Source organism: Argiope bruennichi, chromosome 2 (genome assembly GCF_947563725.1).
Source record: "Argiope bruennichi chromosome 2, qqArgBrue1.1, whole genome shotgun sequence".
In the NCBI taxonomy this organism is placed as follows: Eukaryota; Metazoa; Arthropoda; class Arachnida; order Araneae; family Araneidae; genus Argiope; species Argiope bruennichi.
Window position 1 is genome coordinate 37,417,584 of NC_079152.1, and position 25,286 is coordinate 37,442,869.

General features: G+C 31.2%; 1 protein-coding gene across 1 annotated transcript; it reads left to right on the forward strand.

Annotated features, from left to right (window-relative positions):
* The first annotated feature begins 10,130 nt into the window (after positions 1-10,130).
* LOC129962165 (uncharacterized) lies at positions 10,131-24,619 on the forward strand. Its single transcript, XM_056075903.1, has 3 exons — positions 10,131-10,205; positions 20,898-22,781; positions 24,551-24,619. Exons 1-3 carry the CDS (start codon positions 10,131-10,133, stop codon positions 24,617-24,619), a joined length of 2,028 nt encoding a protein of 675 aa, XP_055931878.1.
* The last annotated feature ends 667 nt before the right edge of the window (positions 24,620-25,286 follow it).

Sequence of the window (25,286 nt, forward strand, 5' to 3'; positions counted from 1 at the left end):
CTAAAAGAATCAGTGAATAGACATTTGAAATCTTTGCTTTACTTTATACAGGAATCAGCATCTATATGCTAATTTTGGAGAACAATACGTTCATTTAGTAAAAAACTGGTAAGAGAATTAAATCATATTCTATGCGTAAAAGAGCACAAAGTAGAGCTGATGGTTTGGGCAGGTACAAGCATTAATGAACGAACAGATTTGACAATCATCCAAATGGCAACTAAAAGAGTCAGTGAAGAGACGTTTGAAATTTTTGCTTTATATTATACAGGAATCAGCATCTATATGTTGATTTTGGAGAACAATACGCTCATTTAGTAAAAAATGGCAAGATAATTAAATCGTATTCTATGCGTAAAAGATCACAAAGTAGACCTGATGGTTTGGGCAAACCAACAGATTTGGTTGTCATCCAAATGGCAACTAAAAGAATCAGTGAAGAGACATTTGAAATTTATGCTTTACATTATACAGGAATCAGCATCTATATTTTAATTTTGGAGAACAATGCCGTTCGTTGTCTCAGAGCTCGTTTGGTGAATATTAGTCTTTGGAATAAGATATTGAGCTTATGGGACGATTATCGTGTACAGGTTCTTTCAGTCAAGGCTTCCTCAGACAATTTGAGAGCTAAGGACTAATCTTAAAGAGAACTGAGGAAAGATGTTTCAGATTTTGAAGATCATTTTATAAATTCTATGCAAAGTCAATGTTCAATAATTTTAACAACTTGAAGTTATTATATGTTCTATTGATATTAAATTAAATTCTAAAAAAAACAATGTAATTATATTACTTTTAACAAATATCGCTTTTAAAAATCACTTCAAGAGGTTGAGAAAACTGCTTATTACTTAAACTCAAAAATAATTTTATAAGCCAACTTTTATTAAACTTTCCTCATAAGTTTTAATTTCTTTTTCTAAAAATGAGGACGAGGAAGTTTGCATTTATTAAGAAAGAATATAGTGCAGTTTAATTTTTGCATAACTGATTATATCAATACCAGTTATAGAGCAGTATATAACTGATATTGATTTTTGACTTCTTGAAAACAATCCAAGAACCAGATGTATTTTCATTGTTCAATAATAATGCGTTTCACCATGGTTACTGTTATGCAAAACATAAAAATTCATGGGAGGATAAATAATAAATAATTTTCTTATCAAGTTAATTCTCTAGCTATCATTATGCTATTGAACAACATTTTGCAGATGGACATTCTGACATACACTTTTTAAACCTGATTGATGGCAAAATCGCCTTTGTTGCTAAAATAAAAATGGTGTTTCAAGAAAATGATCGAAAAATTACAAACTGGATTGAATAGTTTTGATCAATATTACGTTTAGCATCAAAGCGGGAGATATATTTGAAATTGATTATTTTGAATATTTGAATCTAAATTTAATCTAATTTTATATATATAATCTCATCCTAATTTTATATCTCATTATTGTGTAAAGTTGAAAGCAGAGAAATTATATGTCAAATTATTATATCTTTATCTATTATATTCATTATTTTTATCTTTATATAATTATAAGTCAAATCTTTATATATAGTATTTTTTTTTATTCAAACTCAGTCCAGAAATTTTAACTCAATCATAACACATTGTAGAATTGCAAGTTTGAAAATTTGTTTCTGAAAATTGCTATATTTCTATTCAATAATTTTTTATTAAATAATTTTTCTCATTCCATTTTCTCATTAATCTTTTGAAATACACATTTTCATACCTCCAAAAATAATGCTTATTTTTATTTACTATTTTTATTTCTTCATATGTGAAGTATACAAAGAATGACAAACTAGGCAATAATGAAAGTAGATAGATTAGGCAGCTTCCTAGAGCTACTAGGTATTATAGACCGCAAGCAGGTCTATTAAAAATTTATTTTCGTAGTCATCAAATAAATAATTTTTTAAAACATACAAAGTTTCTAAATGGTAAAATATTAGGCTAACATTAGCACTTTATCAAGAATAACTCAACGTATTACTTTATATTTCATTTTTGCCTAGTTATTAGAATAGTTTTATAACCGAACATCTGTTTCAATAGTATTGTATACAGAAATAGATACCAAGCAGTATGGAATCATGTTAGATGAATGAAAACAATTATATTCAGAATGTCAATGAAATAAAGAAATGCTAATTTGGAATAAACTTTTCAAAATTTGCTGAATTGTCTATCTTAATGGAAAACGGGCCACGTTATGTGCACTGCATAAGCCCGCAAAATACTGAAATCAGTTCTGCATGTAAAGAGAAAATATTATATTTTCTAAATATTCTACTTACACCTTTGATGGGAACTCCTCATTTCTGACTTCTTTGAGTTTGTATAGTTTTAAAAAAATGCTGGTCTGTCTGCTTACCAGATAAACAAATTTGCGGGAATGGTCTCCTTAAAGCTTTCTCGCATACTTTCTAATAAAAGGGAAAATGTGTTTCAGAAGCGTTTTTTCCAAATCTCTTTAAATCAATATTTGATACAAAACTGCAGTTACTGTCATAAAATACATATCAAATTCGATATATTTAAGTAATTTCGTTTCTGATATCGTGTTTACATACTTTTGAAAGTACAGACCGACAGACATTCAACTCTTTGTTGGGTTTGGTTCAAAATTTGATAGATGCCTATAATATACATGTTAAGTATATGTGAACCAAATTTTTTTTCCATTAACACTCTCCATTTTGTAGTTATCGTGTTAAATTAAATTCGAATAAAGGACAGATAGATTTCATTTGAATAGATTTTGCTGAAAATTTGATAAAGATCAACAAAGTTGAAGTAAAGGTCAAATACCAAATTTCATCCGTTTAGCACAAAGCCTTTTTGAATGATTTTTGTCACCAACAGACATTTTCTAAAAATGTGTTTTTCGAACTCAGGGAAAATTCAAGAGTTTTCTAAAACATGATGATGCGGCAAAATTTCAAGTTAGAATGTTTTGGTGATTGCAATATATAATTTATGTATTCTGCGGCGTCCTGACATAGGGGCAGCGCGTCTTCCCTGTGATCTGGGCGTCCCGGGTTCGTGTCTCGGCTCGAGCATGGTTGTTCTTCTTTTGTATTCTATCTGTGAGGTGTGTGAATGTTCCCCCTTGAAAAAAGGGGTTGTGCGAGCGAATGTGACTCATGAAGTAGCTAAGTCGCACTCTTAGACCTAATTGGCGCTACCGAAAAAACAGGTGACGCACTCGGCTTAAATCGATGACAGATAACTGTCAGCGGGTTTGTAAAGGGCCATAAGTCGCAACAACATTTATGTATTTAATATTTTACTAATATTAATTATAAGTTGTCTTAAGCTTTCTTAATAAAAATTGCCTTTATTCTGAATATATTCTTATCTTTTATTTTTTTTAATAGAAAAGAGGGGTATCAATAAAAATTTGTAAAAGCATGAGATTTTGATATAAATACTCTAAGTTAGCTAAAATTTTTAATAAGATTTATAATGTATTTTAACTATTGATGAAAAATTGGCCATTTCAACCGTGTTTTTCATTCCCTCTTGATTTTTTTTTATAATTGTGCTACATTTTCGATGGAAATTTTTATATCCTACGTTTTATTTTACTAATATAAGACATTTAAAAACTCTTTCAATTTAATTATTTTATATTTTTACTTTTTAATGCATCTCATCATCTATGATTATAAATATTATAAAATATAAACATTAATATTTCACAAATTAATTACTAAATGATGTCGCCTCTGTGAAATCAATTTTTAGATAAATTAATGTGTCAATTGATAAGCAAGAGTTACAGGTTCAGCTCTCTAGTGAATGAGGAATCGAACGCAAAATCGATTGCAGATTTGATTTGATTTCCGTATTTTCTGAATTTCCTTTTTTATTACGGAACATTCAAAGTGAAGCAAAAATGAGTAATAAAAAGTCAACAATGGAAACTGCAGTTAGTTAAAATGATTGACGAATGAATATTGTTTTAGTAAATATGCCAAAATCCGTAAGTCGAACATTTGTGTCTGGAGATACTTGTACCATCACTATTCTTGAGCGCTATATTCCTAGTACGTCAGCTCACATCCATTAATAGAGTATATATCACTCTTGATCTGTTTGGGGAGGATGTGAAGTGAAATAAGGAAGTCTCTCACAGTCAGTGTACAGCGTATGAGCAAAATCTATAAAGTGCTTGCATGGGAACTAATAATGATTATACTGTTTATCGCATTACATTACTAAATGCTGTTGACGAGCAGCTGGTTCATTAGGAATATAGATTGTGTTTGCTTTCATCAAATCCTTTACTCATGAATTAATACAAACTTTAAATATAAATACAACTAAGTTTTAATTTTTTTAAATAAAAGATTACCTTATGTTGATAATAATGATTATGATATCCATCACATTACATTGCTAGACGCTTTTGGCGAGCAGATGATTCATCGGCAATATAGGTTGCATTTATTTTAAATCAAATCTTTTACTCGGGAATTAATACAAACTTTAAATGTATATATACAACTAAGTTTAAATTTTTTTTTATAAAAAACACCTTATGTTAATAATAATGATTATGATGTCCATCGCATTACATTACTAGATGCCTTTATTGAGCAGTTGATTATTCGGGAATATAGGTTGAATTTACTTTAAATATATATACAACTAAGTTTAATCTTTTAAAATAAAAGAATACCTTATATTGATAATAATGATTATGATGTCCATCGCATTACATTTTTAGAATGCTTTTGGCGAGCAGATGATTCATCGGGAATATAGTTTGCATTTACCTTAAATCAAATCTTTTACTCATAAATTAATACACACTTTAAATATAAATACAACTAAGTTTAATTTTTTTAAATAAAAGTTTACCTTATATTGATAATAATGATTATGATGTCCATATCATTACATTTTTAGAATGCTTTTGGCGAGCAGATGATTCATCGGGAATATAGTTTGCATTTACTTTAAATCAAATCTTTTACTCATAAATTAATACACACTTTAAATATAAATACAACTAAGTTTAATTTTTTTAAATAAAAGTATACCTTATATTGATAATAATGATTATGATGTTCATCGCATTACATTTTTAGAATGCTTTTGGCGAGCAGATGATTCATCGGGAATATAGTTTGCATTTACTTTAAATCAAATCTTTTACTCATAAATTAATACACACGTTAAATATAAATACAACTAAGTTTAATTTTTTTAAATAAAAGTATACCTTATATTGATAATAATGATTATGATGTCCATCGCATTACATTTTTAGAATGCTTTTGGCGAGCAGATGATTCATCGGGAATATAGTTTGCATTTACTTTAAATCAAATCTTTTACTCATAAATTAATACACACTTTAAATATAATTACAACTAAGTTTAATTTTTTTAAATAAAAGAATACCTTATATTGATAATAATGATTATGATGTCCATCGCATTACATTTTTAGAATGCTTTTGACGAGCAGATGATTCATCGGGAATATAGTTTGCATTTGCTTTAAATCAAATCTTTTACTCATAAATTAATACGCACTTTAAATATAAATACAACTAAGTTTTAATATTTTTTTAATAAAAGAATACCTTATGTTGATAATAACGATTATGATGTCCATCGCATTACATTGCTAGAATGCTTTTGGTGAGCAGATGATTCATCGGGAATATAGTTTGCATTTACTTTAAATCAAATCTTTTACTGATGAATGAATGCAAATCTAAAATATAAATAAAACTAAGTTAAATCTTTTTTTTTATAAAAAAGTACCTTATACTGAATACCAAATACTGATATTTTATAAAAGAATATCTTATGCCTTGCTTAAGCTCAATCTTCATATCTTTATTATTAGTAATTGAAAAAATGTTAAGGTGAAATATTAGTACTTTCAGTAAAATTTATTTTAATTTCAATTCAATAATGAAATATATTACTGTGAAATACGCTTAAAATATTTTCCAAATATTTATTAACTGTAGAATAGGACAAAAATTGGTATCATTAAAAAATTTCAAAAATGATAATTTTTTAAGAAAGTTTAAAAATATTTCTTTTAATATTCGTGTAAATCATCTCGAATTATTCCCGAAATTTTGAATAATTCTTAATCAATTCGAAAATAATCTCTCCTAGCTGTATATTTCCACATACAAAATATATATGTGGCAGTTTTGGCAGATAAGAGTCAAACGATCTCATCTCTAGAGGTTATAACACATACATTTATCTTTATTATTAATAAGGATTTACATTAAAGAATGTCAATGAAGAAATTAAGTGGACTTCTGTGAATAGTTTGGGTCTAGTGATGAATAATTAAAACAAGAGTATTTCTTCTTTCGGGAATCCGTCAGAAGATAGTTTAGCTGTACTTTGGTAGAGTCATCCACAGTGGAGAATAGTATCCTAGAATGTTTTTGCTTGAGTCTCAGTTTACCTCCGATATTCTTGTTTTTCTTGGTTTGTGGCTTCTATGCTTTTGGTATTTAGCTCAAATACTTCAATACATGCCGGCGTCCTGGCATAGGGGTAGCGCGTCTTCCCCGTGATCTGGGCGTCCCGGGTTCGAGTCCCGGTTTGGGCATGGTTGTTCTTCTGTTGTTCTATCTGTGAGATGTGTGAATGTGCCCTCCTGCAAAAAGGGGTTGTGCAAGCGAATGAGTGATGCGTGAGTGGCAAAGTCGTACTCTTGGCCCTAGTTGGCGCTGCTATAAAAAATAAGAGACGTTCCCCTCAGGCTTAAATCGCTGTCTTCGTAACAGTGGGCTTGTCAGTGGCAAGTGCCATAAGAAACAAACAAACAAACAAACAACTTCAATACATAGAAAAGTCGAAGACGTAAAAGCATTTCATGATAGGAATGGATGAATATCCATGAATAGCATGAAGTGATAGACTGTGAAATAATATAACTTTTAAAGAACAATAAGTTTGAAACACAACTTAGTGAAGTTAGAACTGCAAGAACGACTCATAACGATGGATTAAATACTATTGAAATATGTTTAAAAGGCATTGAAATGAAATGCATTAAAATGAGAAGCTACAAATACCAATGGGATGCTTTTCTAGAGATGTTTCGGTATAGCAATTTGAAAATTTCAATAACAGTAATTTTTTGCTGCTTTGTATCAGTATCAGTCATTTGTTTCTTATATCAAGTCTGATTAAAACATTATTCAAAACACTTTACTGAGTAGAGTGTTACAGCAGCAGAATTGTTGTGTAGTTTTGGGTAGTAGAAGCTTATTGAGGAAGGACCTTTTAAAAGTTTCTAATTAAAATTAATAGAAATGTTATTGTTTTACCTCAATAACTTCTGAGCATATTATTGTATAAGACCTTTTATTATTTCTCTTTAAAATTAAAGAAGTTTGTTTTATATTGATAACAATTTTGTTTCTACGCCATGTATTCTATGATCTAAAAAAATCTTACAAACTATTTTTAGGTATGTTTTGTAATACATTTAATTGTTTTAGTCAATGCATTCATATGTCTATACGTTATAACTGCAATAAATTAATTTTTTGTGAATATGTAATCGTTACTTTAACCCTTTATTTACCGAATTATTTTACTATCAATTTTTCAACTTTATTTGTGCACCAGTAGTTAAGTTTCTTTGCAGAATAATTCCATGGAATCTAAGGAAAATTTTTTAATTATCGAAATATCATAATTAATTTAATTAATAATTAAATATTTTAAATTTCTACTTTTATCTTATATTAACTACATGCTAACTGGGTTACATTTTCCCTGTTATTTTGAATACCATCAGAAAAAAATTAATCATATTAGGAAGATAAAAGCCAAATTTAAATGACACTTTTAAGTACCGTCTGCAAGTAAAGGGTAAAGTACAAGTAAATTTTTTAAAAAATCATTAAGATAGATGAATTAGTCCTAATCATTAATTACGCTGTTATGTTTCAGTTAAAGACCGGAATCTCTTTAACCCCTATTAAAGAACTATTTAAATTAGCTAATCAAAAAAGCTAAAATAGAACAGCCTAAAAAAGTTAAATTTTAACTAAACTAAAAAAAAAATCTTATTGGGTTGGAATGTAAGACATTGATGATGTTGATTAATCTTTAAATATTATTTATCAATATCTTATTCTATGTAAAGGTTTAAAAGCAATCACTCTACATTTATTATCAAAATTACTGCTTTATTTCACAACCAACAACATCGCGGATGTCGGTGACATCTACTCTTCTTGTATTCCTCCTTGTTCTCTGAGAGGCGGCAATGCTGAGTCATGCTGCGCGTCAATGCGATTGGATGATTAACTAGGGGCTGGGGTAGATTGGTTGGTAGGGCGTTGGATTCGCGACCCTTGGGTTACGAGCTTGAACCCCACCGGCCGGAAACTCCTTGTGTGTGTGGTGGCTGGCGCACGTATAAATCTGCCGTAGTCACAAAGTCCTTCATGTCGAGAGTAATACCACTGGGGTATTGAATCAGGGGTGATCGTTCTCTGATGCAGGTCTTAATTACGATCTGTGAATGAAATGCATGAATGAAGTCCGTCCCGTAAAAAAAGTTGTGACGTGTGCTTAGCTAAGTCGTACTCTTGGCCCTAGATGGCGCTAAAGAAAAAACAAGAGACGCACCCTTGACTTAAAATCACTAACTTCTAAAGTCAGTGAGCTTGTCTATGACAAGTGCCATTAGGAACAACAACAACAACAACAACGGAGACGAAACACACATCTCATTTTGGGCTCTCTCTCCGAGAGAATTAGAACGATCCCTACAAGATGGAGCATTTCTTGTAAGGAAAAGGTGGATTATCTCACAAAAAAGATAACATAGTCGATTCCATTTTATTCTTTACTCTATGACTAAAAGTAAAACAAGAAGAGGACGTAATAAAAACAAGTGTAATTACCTTGATGGCTATTACTGCGGTCTCATTAAATATATTTGGACTAGAAAGCAGTAACTGACACTACTAAAACCAAAGAAAAGATATTGATGAAGTTCTCTTTAAACTATTTGAAATATTGAAATAATAGAACAAATACATGATACAAACATAATCTTAATCACAAATTAATACCGTCTATAAAAAGGTTTCTCCAAAATATAATATTTAATAAGTGTCACCTGCAAATTTTTCCGATCATTAAATATATTTGATGTGCTATATTAATTTTGACTATTCCTTGACTTTAGAGAATATATTTTTTTATTAAAGTTTCCAACCAATATATTTAAAAATTTATCCATTGTCTGAACCTTAAGAATTTTCAAGTTGCTTTCTCTTGGTACAGTTAATCTTTTGAAATTTAATCGTTTAAAAGTGCCACAATGGATTTAGAAACTCCATGTTTCTTCCATGGCTAATTATGCAAAGAGATTATAGTGCGGGGAAGGGGAAATTCAAAGAAATTTTTACAAATATACGCTAAACACTGAATTTAAAAGTGATTTTTATTCGCATTCTTTGCCGGCGTCCTGGCATAGGGGTAGCGCGTCTTCCCCGTGATCTGGGCGTCCCGGGTTCGACTCCCGGTTTGGGCATGGTTGTTCTTCTGTTGTTCTATCTGTGAGATGTGTGAATGTGCCCTCCTGTAAAAAGGGGTTGTGCAAGCGAATGAGTGATGCGTGAGTAGCAAAGTCGTACTCTTGGCCCTAGTTGGCGCTGCTGTAAAAAATAAGAGACGTCCCCCTCAGGCTTAAATCGCTGTCTTCGTAACAGCGGGCTTGTCAGTGGCAAGTGCCATAAGAAACAAACAACAAACAATTCGCATTCTTTAGAATAATAATTAATAATGTTGAAACCTCTTATGGGCTGAATATATTCCATTAAAACTCTGTGACTTAGAAGTATATGTGTTTTGCACTTTCTTAGGTACAAATGAAACATATTATTTTATTTTAGCTATATTAACGTCCCGTTTTAAAGCAACGCTAGGGCTATTTTGGGGCGACCTCGTAATTTTGAACCGCGGTTAGATGACGAGGCTGACACCTGAGCTGGTACCCCCTCTCCAAACTTCCATATCACACCAATGGGAGGACGTTTGGCCCCGACGCATTTAGCATGCACCAGACCCGCTTACACGATTGTTTTTTCGCTGGAATGGGGTCACCGGTTCAGAAGCCGAGACCATACCAACATGCCACCATGAAACACAGGCAAAATAGCGTGTATGAGGTTAGTATTAAATAGTTCTTTTATTTTGGTGAGTTGTATTTCATCAAAATTTGTCGACGTGACTGTATTAATGGCATTAATTTGGCAAAATACTGCCAAAGACGCCAAGATTAATGATATTCATTTAGTCATGTCAATTAACTTTGAATAACTGTATCTTATCCCAACAAAAATAAAATAAAAGAATTGTTAAAGGAAAAACCAAACTGAATAATAATGATAGAGAATGGTGATTGGAAAATAATATTTCAAGAAGGAAAGATTTAATAATAATATTTCAAGGCATATTGGCGAAATCCTACCAACTGTCAAGGCTGGCAGTTGTGTCAAAGTTACATTCTGCAAAATCTCCAAAATCAATAAAAAACGATAGAAGACTGATGATGACATAGCAAATGCTCATGAGCATTAATATGTTAATTTTGTTCATGAGCATAAATGCGTTATGTTCATGGCCATACATATACATACGAAGTAACATTTTTTGAAATTGGCTCTTTGCAGGGGCCATATGATTGATTCATTAGTTTTCCATTATTTTATTTTAATTTTTATTCCATTATTTTAAGTATTTAAATAAAAATATAAAAAAGACAAATCTTCATCTGAACTCATATAATCTGAGTAAGCCATTATATAATTCATGTAAAATTATATATCCAAAGCTTCAAAAAATATTTCACTTCCAAGATACTATACAGAATATATTAAACAAAAAAAATGGATGTACTTAGTTTTTCTTATATTATGTTTATATCAGGAAAAAAAATTAGTAAATCATGGAAAAGTCATAATGCAATAAAAATTAATAATTTTAAAATTAAAACGATTGAGTTGGCTGATTTTAACGCTTTATTTCATAATTGTTTATTACTTAAATGATAAATTAGTTTGAGTTTTTGAAAATATCTAATTTTCCACCCTTCGAACACATATTGAAAATTATATATTTAAAAAAGAATCATGACTAAAAATTTTTTGACTCTCAATAAATAACTATCAAGTCTCGAGATAGAGACTTATTAAATTGTAGACTTTCATAATATCTAAAAATATCGATATAGTAAAATTAGTTCCTGATTAACTATCTAATTCAAACTGAAATTAAAAAACATTATTCGCATTAATTTAAAAACAAATAATTATCTAAAGACGGAGGCGTTTATTATTTATTCAGATATTATTTCAATAACTGTATGAACCCTTTTTGCTAAAAACTTTTTGCGAATATTTGAAGTAAATTGAAAAGAAAAAAAAAGAGCTAGACAGAAAGAGTATAAATAATATAAAAGATAAATTTCTAAAAAAAGTCTTTTTCATTACATCCTATCTCTTTAGGCATTAAACATAATGTTTTGAAACATTATCTTTCTACCCCTTTTCAATTTTGTTAATTGAGCTTTCTATCTCTTTCTTTCTTTTTAATTCTTGAATATATTTAATAGTTAAAATTATTTCTTTTGCTGTATCAAAGAAATTATTATTCCATCAAAGATTTCACTTTGTCTTTTTTGTTGACTCTAGTCGTCTGCAAAGGGGCTTTTTTTATTTATTCATTTCTTTCATCACTCAGAGCTTTTTGATTTTTGAACAAAATGTGTAAGAGTCATGTTACATATTTTATGATTAACATAGATGCAAATATGAAAAGCGAAGTATTCTTGTTCATCATTAGAGTTTTTTACTAAGTATCAAATGGAAAAATTTCTAATGAGACTTTATAAAAATTATATCTGTAACCAAATCCGAAAAAACTGTGTGTACAATATATATCCAAATTTACAAAATTTTACATTAAATGCCTTTTAACTGTCAATTTTAACATTATTAAAAATTTCCTGCTAAAAAAAGTTCTATACCTACATAAGAAATTCTAAGCTGTGATAAGCAGTTTTATATCATATACGAGTTTCATAATATTTAAGAACTTTATACAATCGAAATTACATATTTTCATATACCGAATACATTACGAATCTCGTACCTTGAAATTTTAATAACGAATTTACATAGAAACTATTGTAATCAACAACAACAACAATAAAAAAAAAAATCGATTTCGAGATTTCGTGACTGTACACCTCCATGAGTTTAAAAAACCTACTTTTTGTCTGTCCTTCCGTCTCTTTGTGATTCATGGTATTTGAAATTTCAGAAATTTTCTTTCTTACTTTGTGTAATATAGTAAATCTGTTAATACTTAAAGGTGCTGCGGTGGCCTGGTAACAAGGTCTCTGTTTCGAAACCGAAGGGTTTCAGGTTTGAGACCCGATTCCACTTAAGAGTCGTCGTGTAAGGGGGTCTGGTGCATGCTAAATCAGTCGGAATCAAATGTGTTACCACCGGTGCTATGTGGGAGCTTGAAGAGGGGGTGCGTGGCAACTCAGGTACTGTCCTTATCATCTGACAGCGGTTTCAATTGCAATATCCTTACTAAAATAGCCCTAGTGTTGCCTTAAAAACGGGACGTTAATATAACTAAACTAAATTCTCTGGCACAGATAATTAAAAAATACGACAGATGAAATTTGGTATGTAGTTTTTATGCCAAATTCGTAGATTGTTATAACCGTTATTAGCGAGATCTATTCAGAGAATCTATCCTGCTGTTTGAATATAAGTTAACACAATGATTAAAAAATGAAGTGACTAAATGGATAAAATCAGTGCACAGATCTCTAGTCTAGACTAGTAAATTTTGAGGTAATTCTACCTAGTGGTTGGCCATTTGTCGATCTGTACTTTCAGAAGCATGTCAATGCAATGACTTGAACTATGAAATTCGGTATGTGATTCCGTGACTATAATTATAATTCTGTGATGACTTTTGGTAATAATGGGTTAGAAACAACGAGTCTGATACACAAATTAGTTTTTCGGTTAATGTTAACCGTATGCTAAGTATTAATCTCTACTAACTCTCCAATTATCACATAATAGTTTCAATAAAAATGCAAAATTAGCGCCAAAGGTTAATATTTCTTAATTGTTGTACAAAAGTTAATATTTCTTAATTGTTGTAAAAGAGTTAATATTTCTTAATTGTTGTACAAGAGTTAATATTTCTTAATTGTTGACAAAAGTTAATATTTCTTAACTATTGTCATGCAAGACATTTTCTACTGAACTCAAAGTCCATATTTTTTCCCTAGAATATGGGGATAGTATTTCTTTCAGAGACTTTACGAGAAAGATTGGGGAAGGCTACTCCCGTTGATTTAAAATATATGTGCCATATTGAAGATTGAACTCTTTTTAGATTAAGCTGTTTTATGCATAATTTTGATTTATAAAATTGTAAGTGCTTTAAAATTATTTATACGTTTTAATTATTAAAATTTTACAGCCATTAACGAATGACACTCTTTTCATATCTCTCTTTTTAACCAATAATTCTCAATCTTTAAGTAAGGCAATAAAAAAATTGGTAAAATCACTTTCAGGAATAGGACAGCGACATTCATTAAAAGGAGTCAATCAGTATACACAGTAGTATAAAGTAGTATCAGTATTAAAATACTTCTTTTTATATACAACCGACCACCTCGGCATAACTGAACGAAACAGTATCGACAGATAAAGCATTTAAAGTACTCATGGGATAATTGTATTTAGCGCCATTTTGAATATAACATCGTGGCAGAAACTCTTTCTCTTTCTTTCCACTGAAAATTTTGGTTTTTAATTCAGAATAAATGATATAGACATATTTAATCCACAATCCATCTGCCCTTGTGCAAAGCAGTTTGTTTAATTTAAATAAAAAATGATTTTCTTATTTAAATGTATCATTTACTGTCTTCATTTCTTTATATTTCTAATGGCATGCTTATGGATTTTATTGCAATCGTTTAGATTAAAAATCAATTACAGATGAAATAAAATTCAATAGCCTATTGTTTATAATTTCTTCGGACGAAGATTTCACGGTCAAAGTTTCCAGAAAATGGTCTCTTCATTTTGAAGTCGAAGAGCCAGTTCGTGTCCTAGTTGATTCCGAGGATCTCCTTTGTTTGTTTCTGTTGTAGTCTAGAGTTGGTAGAGTTCTTACTTTTGAAATTTTTAATCCCTGATTGTATTCCATCGAGGATGAATAGAAATTTTATGTCTGAATTCTGTTTCATTCTTTGGAAAAGTCAGATATTCTTAAGACGAGTGAAGCTATTAGATAGCTTTGAATAAAAATGCATAATGCATTTTAGAGAGAAAGAAAATGTATTTAAAAAAACTAATGTAGAGCTTTCTTACAGGAGTGTGTTAAGAATAGTACGGATATCTTTAAAAAGACCTATAAATAAATGAACTTTTTCATATCAAAATTTTTATTAAATGTTGAAAAAAGTATTGGCTGATTAAAGTTGTTTGAAAAGGAAAGTGTTTTGTATCATATTTAAAGTACGACAATAAAAGAAAAACGTTTTTTATACAGATAAATAAAATTCATTTTTGAGATATTTCAAACGTAAATTCTGGTTGAAAGAGTAAAAATTTCTAAATTATTTTTTGCCACTTGTTATGCCTAATTAAATTAAAACAATATTTGTTTCAAATTTTTTGCTATATTAGAAGAAATATGATATAATACAGACATCAGAAAATGTGGAAGACAGTGAAAATATCATGATGGTATCGAACAATATCTTGATCTACTAGTGAAAATGTCATGATAATATTTATCATTATCCTGATCTACTAGTGAAAATATCATGATAATATTGATCTACTAGACTTTTAAAATATTTAAATTATATTACTTTAAATCATTCAGTTTTCTAAGAAAAACTCTTTAAGAATTACAAAAAAATGTTGGAAAATAATTTATTTTTATTAAAAATAATTTCTGTGATATTATTTACAGTTGATTTAATATTCTGTTAAGCATCTAATAATTTAATCGAACCATTTTATCCTGGCCAATGTTTGGTGGATTTTAGGAAATAAATTCTACAAAAATTATATTTCTCATTTTAATTTAATATTGCATTTTTCCCCACAATTATTCAAATAATTCTTAAAAACAACATAATTTGAATTAGTCATTGAAAAGTGAGCAATAATTTACTATAACGCTTTTTTTCGGTTGAGGAATTCGTAAATAAAATTTAATTCAAAACTTGTTACTAACGGTAGATTTTAAATACTTCCTTCTGTTGTTTTCGACTTTCATTAATTTTAAATACCGAAAATAATGTTAGAATATGAATATCAAAATACAAAACAGAATAACAAATATAAATTTGAGTAAAAAAAAAAAAAAACTAAGCATTTTAGCAATACTAAAAAACAATGACTCACCAACAATAAAAAAAATTATAAATAACTGGTATTTTATGGAATTATTTATTATTATTATTTCATTATTTGATATAATAAAATAGACCATAAAGAGAGAAATGAAATTGTGATGCCATGCATAGTTTAGCAACTATCTCACAATCTGACAAAATTATATTCGATCAAATATCCAGAGTTTTGTTTTTAAATAAGAAATGTTATATCTCGGACCTGGTTATAGGAATAACATGATACAAATTCCCATTTAAATCTTTATAACTCAATTTTGGTTAGGAATAGAAAAATGAAAGGTCACAAAAAATAAGTCGGCCTGTATTATGTAAATACTAAAATCACTTCGTAATAGTACTAAAAAGTGTCGTGAGGCAAAATGTAATATTTGTAAAATTAACTTTTTAATGTTGAAATTAGATAAATAATTCTATTCAACACAGTACGCATTTCTTTCAAACAACAGGCTAAACTAAGCAATCATTGGGTGATATCCATATTAAAAACAAAAACTTCCAAACTTTGTCATTAGTTTCAGAGTGGGAAAGTGGTCAAAGTACAATAGGCCGAAAAATCCATACTCTCCATTATTATTTGCAAATTATATCCAGATTTTTAAATCATTTTTAATACTATGCCTCGAGAATATTCTCTGACATTTGGAAAAATAAATTTCCAATGTAATATATAATTAGAATTCTTATTTCGCTACTTCTAGCGGTAGACTTAAACATGATCAATAATCTTTCTTAGAACAAAATGCTCATATTAACGATTGAAAAGAATACTCGTGTAAAGAGATGGATTGCTTATTTGATATAATAGCATTGGTAGAAACAATTCCTAAATAACCTAAATAAATTGTTTTTCGTTTAAACCACTAGTTATTTTGAATGGGTTTCTCCAAAACTTTGTATCTTAGGATTTTTTATGATACAAAACAATTTAAAAAGCGAAAAATTGGGAAATATGAGGACGATGCAAATAAAAATACATAAATTGCACCATTGCAGTTCGTATCTTTTTAAAGAAGGCCTATTTCGAAATTGAATGAAATATTTTCCGTGAATTAAACTTAATTCACGGATAATATTTTCCGTGAATTAAATTGAGAGCAATGAGAAGTGGTCGGATAGTCTTTTGATGCATAAGCAAAACTCTTATTTCCCAACTTACCATGCTAAAACCTATTTATTTTATTATTTGACAACGAACGAAATGCAATCGAAATCCACATAGCAAATCTGGCAGTTTTGCTTGCAACAAAGGGGGGGGGGAAGAACCCATAAGATCATAACATTTCCGAATTCTTAGAAGGAACTCAGAAAGCAAAAATAAGCCTTTCTAACAGCAGAGATGTAAAATATTTGTTTCAGAGAGCGCAGGGGATAAGTACTGCTTCATTCTTCGGGAGACAGACGAAAAAAAAAAAAGAATCAAAAGCTTTCTTTTGGTGGAAAATTTCAACGAAAAACGTCTTTTCGTACATTCCCACCTTCAAATGAAATGAAAATGCCCCAGTGGATATAAGAACGGTGCTCTTATCTCTCACCAAGATCATCGTAAATCTGAACGAATATGAAGTCATATGCTCGAAAAATGTATTTTCCTCTAATGCTTGAACAGGATGCAACAGGAAAAGAGTTGCAGACAGAGAAGAGTAAAAAAAGCTTTTTTTCTTGTAATCTTTTTTATTTGCTTTTGTTTAAATAAAGCTGTTTCTCAGTCAACCGCTTATCCGAATTTTATACGATCATTTGTGGAATTGGATACTAACCTATTTCATTTGATTCAGATGACTGTTAAGCCTTTTCCCCCGATTTCCAGGAAGAAAATGTAATAGTTGAACTGTTCAAAAGCTGGTATTTTCATTTGAAAGTTTTTAGGATGCAGTTTTGACGTTTTCTTACCTCTTCTTCTCTTTTTATATAAACTTTTGTTGTTACATTTCTTTTTTTTACAAACTCATCTGTATGACTGATTTTCCAGAAATATTGGTTTTCAAATTCTTTACTTAAAATTTCGACTTTTTATGCGAATTTGCTGTACCTGAAGAGATAAGATAACTATGAGTTATCTCCTCTGAATGCATCCAAAGTGAAATGAATGATCGAACCGTTCCGACAACATAGGTAATAAGATGAACTCAATGGAGCTTTGACCCCATTATACCTCACAAAGGAGGTACGACTAGATATTGGAATTGAAACAGCTCAGCCCCATGTCACTTTTATAATATACCAGAGAAGCGAGAACCCGCTTACTTAAACAGAAACTTTTCATCAAGCGAGAACCTACTTATTAAGCTACAACTTTTCAACTCCTTTTTCAAGTTCTCTCTTACTCTAATGGGAATCGTTGATAAGTAGATTTTTCTCTTTAAAATTGAGACATCAGACTTAACCGAGTAACGTGATAATAATTCTTGAATTATCATCCTATTTGCAAGATAAACAAAAAATAAAATTGATTACGTTTTAATAAATTATAATTAAAAGATGATGATGACATGTTAATATGAGCAGAAAATTTTTCACTCATATTCAAGCAAAAGGTAAATTTTCAAAACTTAATAATATTTTTGAATTTCTCTCACTCTTTTTACTTTCTTAAATACGAAATACGTAATTAGAACATGTAATGTCCAAAAATTTTGACTCGGAGATATTAATAACATGTGCATTTTAGAATTCCCGGAATTCGCAAAAATATTTTAGGGAACTGTGTTTTACTATTAGTCGGTTTCAGAATGTGATAATCTAGAAACTAATTCAGTTATACATATGCAATTTAGTATATATTTTTGTACATAAATTATGAATCTGTATCAGATTTGGATCAAATACTTCAACATTTTGAATGTTTGGTGATCTGTATGATGGGATTATTCAAGAAATGTGAGGATCTACAGAATCTTTAGTCTTGTTGCCAACAATTTTAAATTTGCATGCAATTTACTCGCTATGAGATAATCACACAAAGCTATTCCGCTTCCCCCCCTATTCTTAAGGCATGCGGATTTCAGTTGAATGACCAATCATATTCGAACAGCATTAGCGGGAACTAAGGTTGAGTCCAAAGATCCATCACCGGCTGTTGAAAATGTATTAATATTTTATTTTATTTATTTGTTTATTTTAGAATGGCAACGTTATTTAAGAAATATTTTTTGCTGTCTCATTTTGTAGATGGCAACTTGTAGATCAATCCCAAGATGGAATAAACAAAGTTTGAATTTTTTACCGGTGGGATATCGTTTTTCTATTTTAATATAAAAAGCGAAAGAAAACGGTGTTTTTCTTAGGCAGCTTTAACATTTTTTGGCGTCCGCGACAGGACTTTCTCGAAACAAAATAAATCAAGATGTTTCAAGCAATAAAAGGTTTTAAAAAAGAAGATCTGAAATACGTTGCGTCTGAAATTGGAGAAGCCGTATCAGAAAATATTACGATAGTTGGATTAAAAGATCTTATTTTAAAAAGTTGTGAATATAAGAATGATCCAGAATTCGTTCAAGAACTTTTAAGTAATGTTATTTCGGAAAGGAAATTAAAAGAGGAAACCGAAAAAGAAGATAAAAGATTGCAGCTTGAAGCTGAAAAGGAAGATAAAAGATTGCAGCTTGAAGCTGAAAAGGAAGATAGAAGATTGCAGCTTGAAGCTGAAAAGGAAGATAGAAGATTGCAGCTTGAAATTGAAAAAGAAATAGAATTGGCAAGAATACAATCTCAAAATAGAGGTGAGTCATTTTCTGCTAATTCTACTGCTAATTTAAATAATTATAAGAGAAAGTTTACACTGCCTAGATTAGAATTTAGACAATTTGGCGACGATATTAAAGATTGGCTCCCATTTTGGAGTCAATTTGAGCAAATACATAAAGATGAGGATATCGCACCAGAAGACAAATTTCAGTACCTAGTTCAAGCAACAATTTCTGGTTCTCGTGCTAGAGAGGTTGTTGAAAGTTTTCCGCCAACTGGCGCCAACTATCAAAAGGCTATTGATGGTTTAAAATCGCGTTTTGGTAGAGAAGATATTTTAGTGGAAGTATATGTGAGAGAATTATTAAAATTAATTATTTCTGTGCAAACAAAAGAAACATTTTCATTAACTTCTTTGTATGATAAGCTTGAATCATATTTACGAGCATTAGAAACACTAGGTGTAACCACAGATAAATGTGCATCCATTTTGTATCCTATGGTTGAATCGTGTTTCCCAGCTGAATTTTTAAAGGCTTGGAATCGTAGTAATATTTCCAGTATTAACTCTGACGCGAAAGGAAGATTGGATAATTTGATGCAATTTTTGAAAACGGAAGTTGAAGGAGAAGAAAGAATATGTTTGGCTGTAGCCGGTTTTGGTTTAGGAAAGGGCCAAGAATACAGACCTTTGAAAAAGAAACAATATAGCTCGGAGAATTTGAGAAATAAAGTACCTACAGCTATAGGTTTGTTAACGACTGCTGCAGATAAAGATGTAAAGAAATCTTGCGTTTTTTGCGGTGGTAAACATTCAAGTTCAGATTGCTTTACGGCTCAAAAAATGACTCTATCGGAAAGACAAAAAATAGTCAAGGAAAAACGATGCTGCTTTGCATGTTTATCGCCATTTCACGCAGTTAAAAGATGCCGAGCAGTTTTAAAATGCCTGATATGTTCTAAAAAACATTTTCCTATAATGTGTGATTTGCTTGATTCGCAAAAGATGTCTGTAGAGGGAAAAGAAGATAAACCCGCACTAGATGTTAATATGGCTAATTTTAATAAACACAGCCCTAAGATATTTCTTCAAACTCTCAAAGCTAAAGTGGTATCGGATAATAAACAGAAAATTGTGAGGTTACTTTTTGATTCTGCATCACACAAATCTTACACTTTGAAAAGTGTAGCTGAAGAAATGAATTATACACCCGTTCGATGTGAAAAATTGGTACATTCTCTTTTTGGTGGCGTTATCACTAATGAATTTAAACATAATTGTTATAAAGTAAAATTGAGAAATTTGATTGGAGATTTCGGCTGTAATTTTGAAGTTCTGGATCAATCTATCATTTGTGACAATATTAGACCGGTTTTTAAAGGTCCCTGGATAAAAGAATTAGAGGAAAATCAGATTAATCTAACTGATATTAGCGATACTTGTGAAGGCATTGATATTCTAATTGGAGCTGACGTTATGGGGAAAATGTTAACTGGCAAAAGAAAAGTCTTATCTTCAGGTCTTGTCGCTGTAGAAACTTTCTTAGGATGGACCTTAATGGGTAAGGTACCACAGGAAGAATCTTCGGAAGAAAACCTGGCTTTAACAGTGCTGTCCTTATTTGTAAATGAAGCTGAAATCACAAATTTATGGAAATTAGATTCAATCGGAATCAATGATCCTGTTGAAAAAAAATCTAAGAACGAGATTAATCTTCGGACCAAGGAGCATTTTCTAGAAACGGTAACAATTAATAAAGATGGTCGATATGAGGTTTGTTTACCATGGTCTGATGATAAGTCACCTTTGCCCGACAACTTGGATTTGGCGAGGAAAAGGCTCGACTACGCTACCTCAAAACTTATAGCTATGAATATGTATGAGAAATATGAAAATATTCTTCTAAATTGGTTAGATGAAGACATAATAGAGGAAGTTCCTACCAACGAAATGAACTCTTATGGTAATTATTTACCTCACCGTGCAGTGATAAAACTAAGCAGCAGCACTACTCCAATTCGTCCGGTGTTTGACGCTTCAGCGAGATTAGCAAATTATCCATCTTTGAATCAGTGCTTGGAATGTGGTCCTAATCTCATTGAGCTTATTCCAAATATTCTTCTTCGATTCAGAGAGGGACAGCTTGGCGTTATAGCTGACATCAGGAAAGCTTTTCTGCAAATTAGTATTCGTAAAGAGGATAGAGACTTCCTTCGGTTTTTGTGGTGGGAAAATAGAGAAGAAAAGAAATTGAGAGTTTTTCGTCACACAAGAGTTGTTTTTGGGGTAAAATGTAGCCCTTTTCTTTTAGCTTCAGTAATTGAGTACCATATTCAAAAATGTGAAGGATTTGAAAAATCTTTGAAGAAAAGACTTTTGGAGAGTTTCTACATTGATAATGTCGTTACTAGTGTCGACAGTAAAGACCAATTAGATCGATTCATTGACAATTCTAAAACCTTGATGGCAAAAGGTGGTTTTGATCTTAGAGAATGGGAATGGTCTGGCGACTGTGAAACTAATTCAAAGGAAGAAACTCAGGTATTAGGTCTTATTTGGAATAAGAAATTAGACACTTTGAAAATTAACATGAAATGGCTAGATGGCATTAATGTGGAAAAAGTAACTAAAAGGAGTATGTTATCTACAGTACATAAAGTATTTGATCCTTTTGGATTCACTGCACCAGTGATGCTCTGTCCAAAAATAATGCTACAAAAGGCATGGACATTAGGTACAAGTTGGGATGAAGAAGTAACTGGTGAGCTTCGTAAAGAATTTCTACAGTGGTTTCAAGAACTTAAGCATTTGTCTGACATACAGATTCCTAGGTGTGTTCAAGCATCTTCAAAAGATATAAGCAACTGCACTATTCATACGTTTGTTGATGGAAGCAAAGATGCATATGCTGCTGTTACATTCCTTAGAATAGAAAATAATGGTCGAATCGAGCTATTTCTACTTGCAGCGAAATCTCGAGTGGCTCCTTTAAGAGGCACAACTATCCCAAGAATGGAACTTCTTGCGGCGGTGATTGGAGCGAGGCTAGCGAATTCAGTTGTTGAAGCTCTTGGTTGGAAAAATGTTACGATATATTACTGGAGTGATTCTACAACAGTGCTTGCATGGATATTACGAGAAGAAAATTGGTCTGTCTTCGTTAGGAACAGAGTCCAAGAGATAAGGAAGTTGAGTAATCCTACATCATGGAGACACATACCTGGTGATAAGAATCCGGCAGATTTACCTTCCAGGGGCTGCAAGGCAAAACATCTAGTCTCCCTAAGATGGTGGGAGGGTCCACAATGGATGAAAAATGCTTTTGAATTTCAAAACATTATGGGTTCCACCAACCATGATTGGAATGAAGAAGAGATTAGAAAGGAAAAGTCTAAGACGACTTTTATATTATCAAATAATGAAGCCTGTGGTGTTGCAAACTGGTACTACAGATATTTTTCGAACTATGATAGAATAGTTCGTCTTGTTGCATGGACCCTCCGCTTCATGAACAACTGCAAAAATATAACTGAGAAGAAGCATGATGAATTAACCGCTACAGAATTTCAGGAAGCAGAAATGAAGGTTTTATTTATGATACAGAATGAGTCTTTTCTCCCAGAAGAAGAAAAGAGATTAAAAACCCTACAAGTATTTAAAGACGATCTTGGCATCATCCGTTTGAAAACTAAAATTATTTATCGCAAGGACAGTGAAGATTTTCTTAAACCTATTGTTCTTCCTCCGAATCATGAAGTGGTAAAGCGGTTAATCTATAATGCTCACGTTAAGAACTGTCATGCTGGAGTCCAGATACTATTGAATGCACTTAGAGAAAAGTACTGGATCCTAAATGGAAGAAAAGCGGTGAAACATGTGGTGGCCAATTGCATTACGTGTAAAAGATATAGCTCAAAGAGCATAGAAGTTATAAGTCCCCCCCTTCCAGAAAATAGAGTAAAGGATGCTGCGGTGTTTCAGATAACTGGCGTTGATATGGCTGGACCTTTATTCCTTAAAGACAAGAAGAGCTGGGTTCTAATTTTTACTTGTGCAGTGTACAGAGCAGTTCATTTCGAGCTTGTTACTGCTGCATCGACCGATGTTTTTTTAATGGCCTTTAGGAGATTTGTTTCTCGCAGGGGAAGATGCACAACAATATACTGCGATAATGGCTCCAATTTTGTTGGAGCAGCCAACTATTTAAAACAACTGGATTGGAACCGCATCCAAAAATATGGAGCAATAAACTCTATTGACTGGAAGTTTAATCCTCCAACTGCTGCCTGGTGGGGCGGATGGTGGGAGAGATTAATTAGAATTTTAAAAGATCTTTTGAAGAAAGTGTTAGGACATGCACGTCTCAATTATGAGGAGATGATAACGGTTTTGGCAGACTGCGAGCGTGTAATCAACTCAAGACCTCTAACTTACATTTGCGAAGAGGAAGCTATAAAACCAATTTCTCCATCGATGTTCATACAAGATGTGCATGAATGCAATCTTCCTGATATAGATGCTGTAGAGCAAAATTCTGTGAGCAATAGATTCAAATACAGACAAGCAGTGCTTAAAGACTTAAGAAATCGTTTCAGATCTGAGTATTTGGGTGCTCTCATACAGCGGAGAAATAAAAAATCAAGAAAATGTACAGTTACTGTTGGTGACATTGTTATGGTGGGAGCAGATAATAAAAAGAGACTTGTCTGGCCTTTAGGTCGTATCACAGAAATCATACCAGGTAAAGATGGACATGTACGACTTGTTCGAGTGCAAACTTCACAGCAGAATTTCCTGCGACCAATTCAAAGAATATATCCATTAGAGTTAACATCCTCTGATGACTTCTCCACTTCGATGACACCAGATGATTTGAATAAGTCAAATGACATCACCAAAACTTCTGACAGTACTTCTGGCAACGAGATGAAATTTAGTAGAGCCGGAAGAAGAATTAAATTGCCAGAGAGACTGAACTTGTGATTTATTTTGTTTTTGATTGGACATTTTCACATTAATTTTCATTTTTATATTTAAATATTAATTGAAAATTTGTAAAACGTTGCCATTTATTGAATCTCTTAACTGTGTTTAACTAATAGTATTATATTTTGATTATTATTTATAATCAAAAGGTGGGAGGATGTTGAAAATGTATTAATATTTTATTTTATTTATTTGTTTATTTTAGAATGGCAACGTTATTTAAGAAATATTTTTTGCTGTCTCATTTTGTAGATGGCAACTTGTAGATCAATCCCAAGATGGAATAAACAAAGTTTGAATTTTTTACCGGTGGGATATCGTTTTTCTATTTTAATATAAAAAGCGAAAGAAAACGGTGTTTTTCTTAGGCAGCTTTAACACCGGCCACGGTAAAACCCTTCCCGTGGGAAGTACGTCCTACCATCGATAGGAAGTAGCAGAGCACCGCCATTTCTGTACCGACTCGAGTGGCGAGAACCAACCACCGCAACGGAAGATTCTCATCATCATATCTGAGGTGACTTCGGTGGGACTCTCTATGAGATAAAAAGAAGGAATTCAAAATACATAATTATTTTTTACTACTATATTAAGAAGTACAAAGTGTAGGGAGTAGGGGTTGGTGGCAAGGTCTCGATTTCCTCCCGTTGGTGGTATGTGAAAGTTTGGAGAAGGGGTGTGAGCTCAGATGTTGGTCTCGTCTTCTGACCGTGCTTCAAAATTGCGAGGTCCGTCCCAAAATAGCCCTAGTGTTTCTTTAAAACGGGAAGTTAATATGTATATACTAAAAAAAAAAATGTATGATTTGTGATGGGATACAAGAATGCCAAGTGATTATTCTCTTCGACTTTCATCACTTTTGTAGATGAAATAAATGTATTTATTAACTTCATATGGAAAAGAATATTTAATTCATATTAAAAATTAGGTTAATATTTTCAAGATTAAGAATCGCAACCATTTCTCTATAAATTACCAAAACATTTAGAAGTATTTTAGAAATTGGTTTTATCTCCAAACCTACTTTAATTGGTCTCATTAGTGAAATCTCAAATGCAAAGGTTTAATTTGATTTTAGAATTCCTTTTCAATTCCAAACTCTGA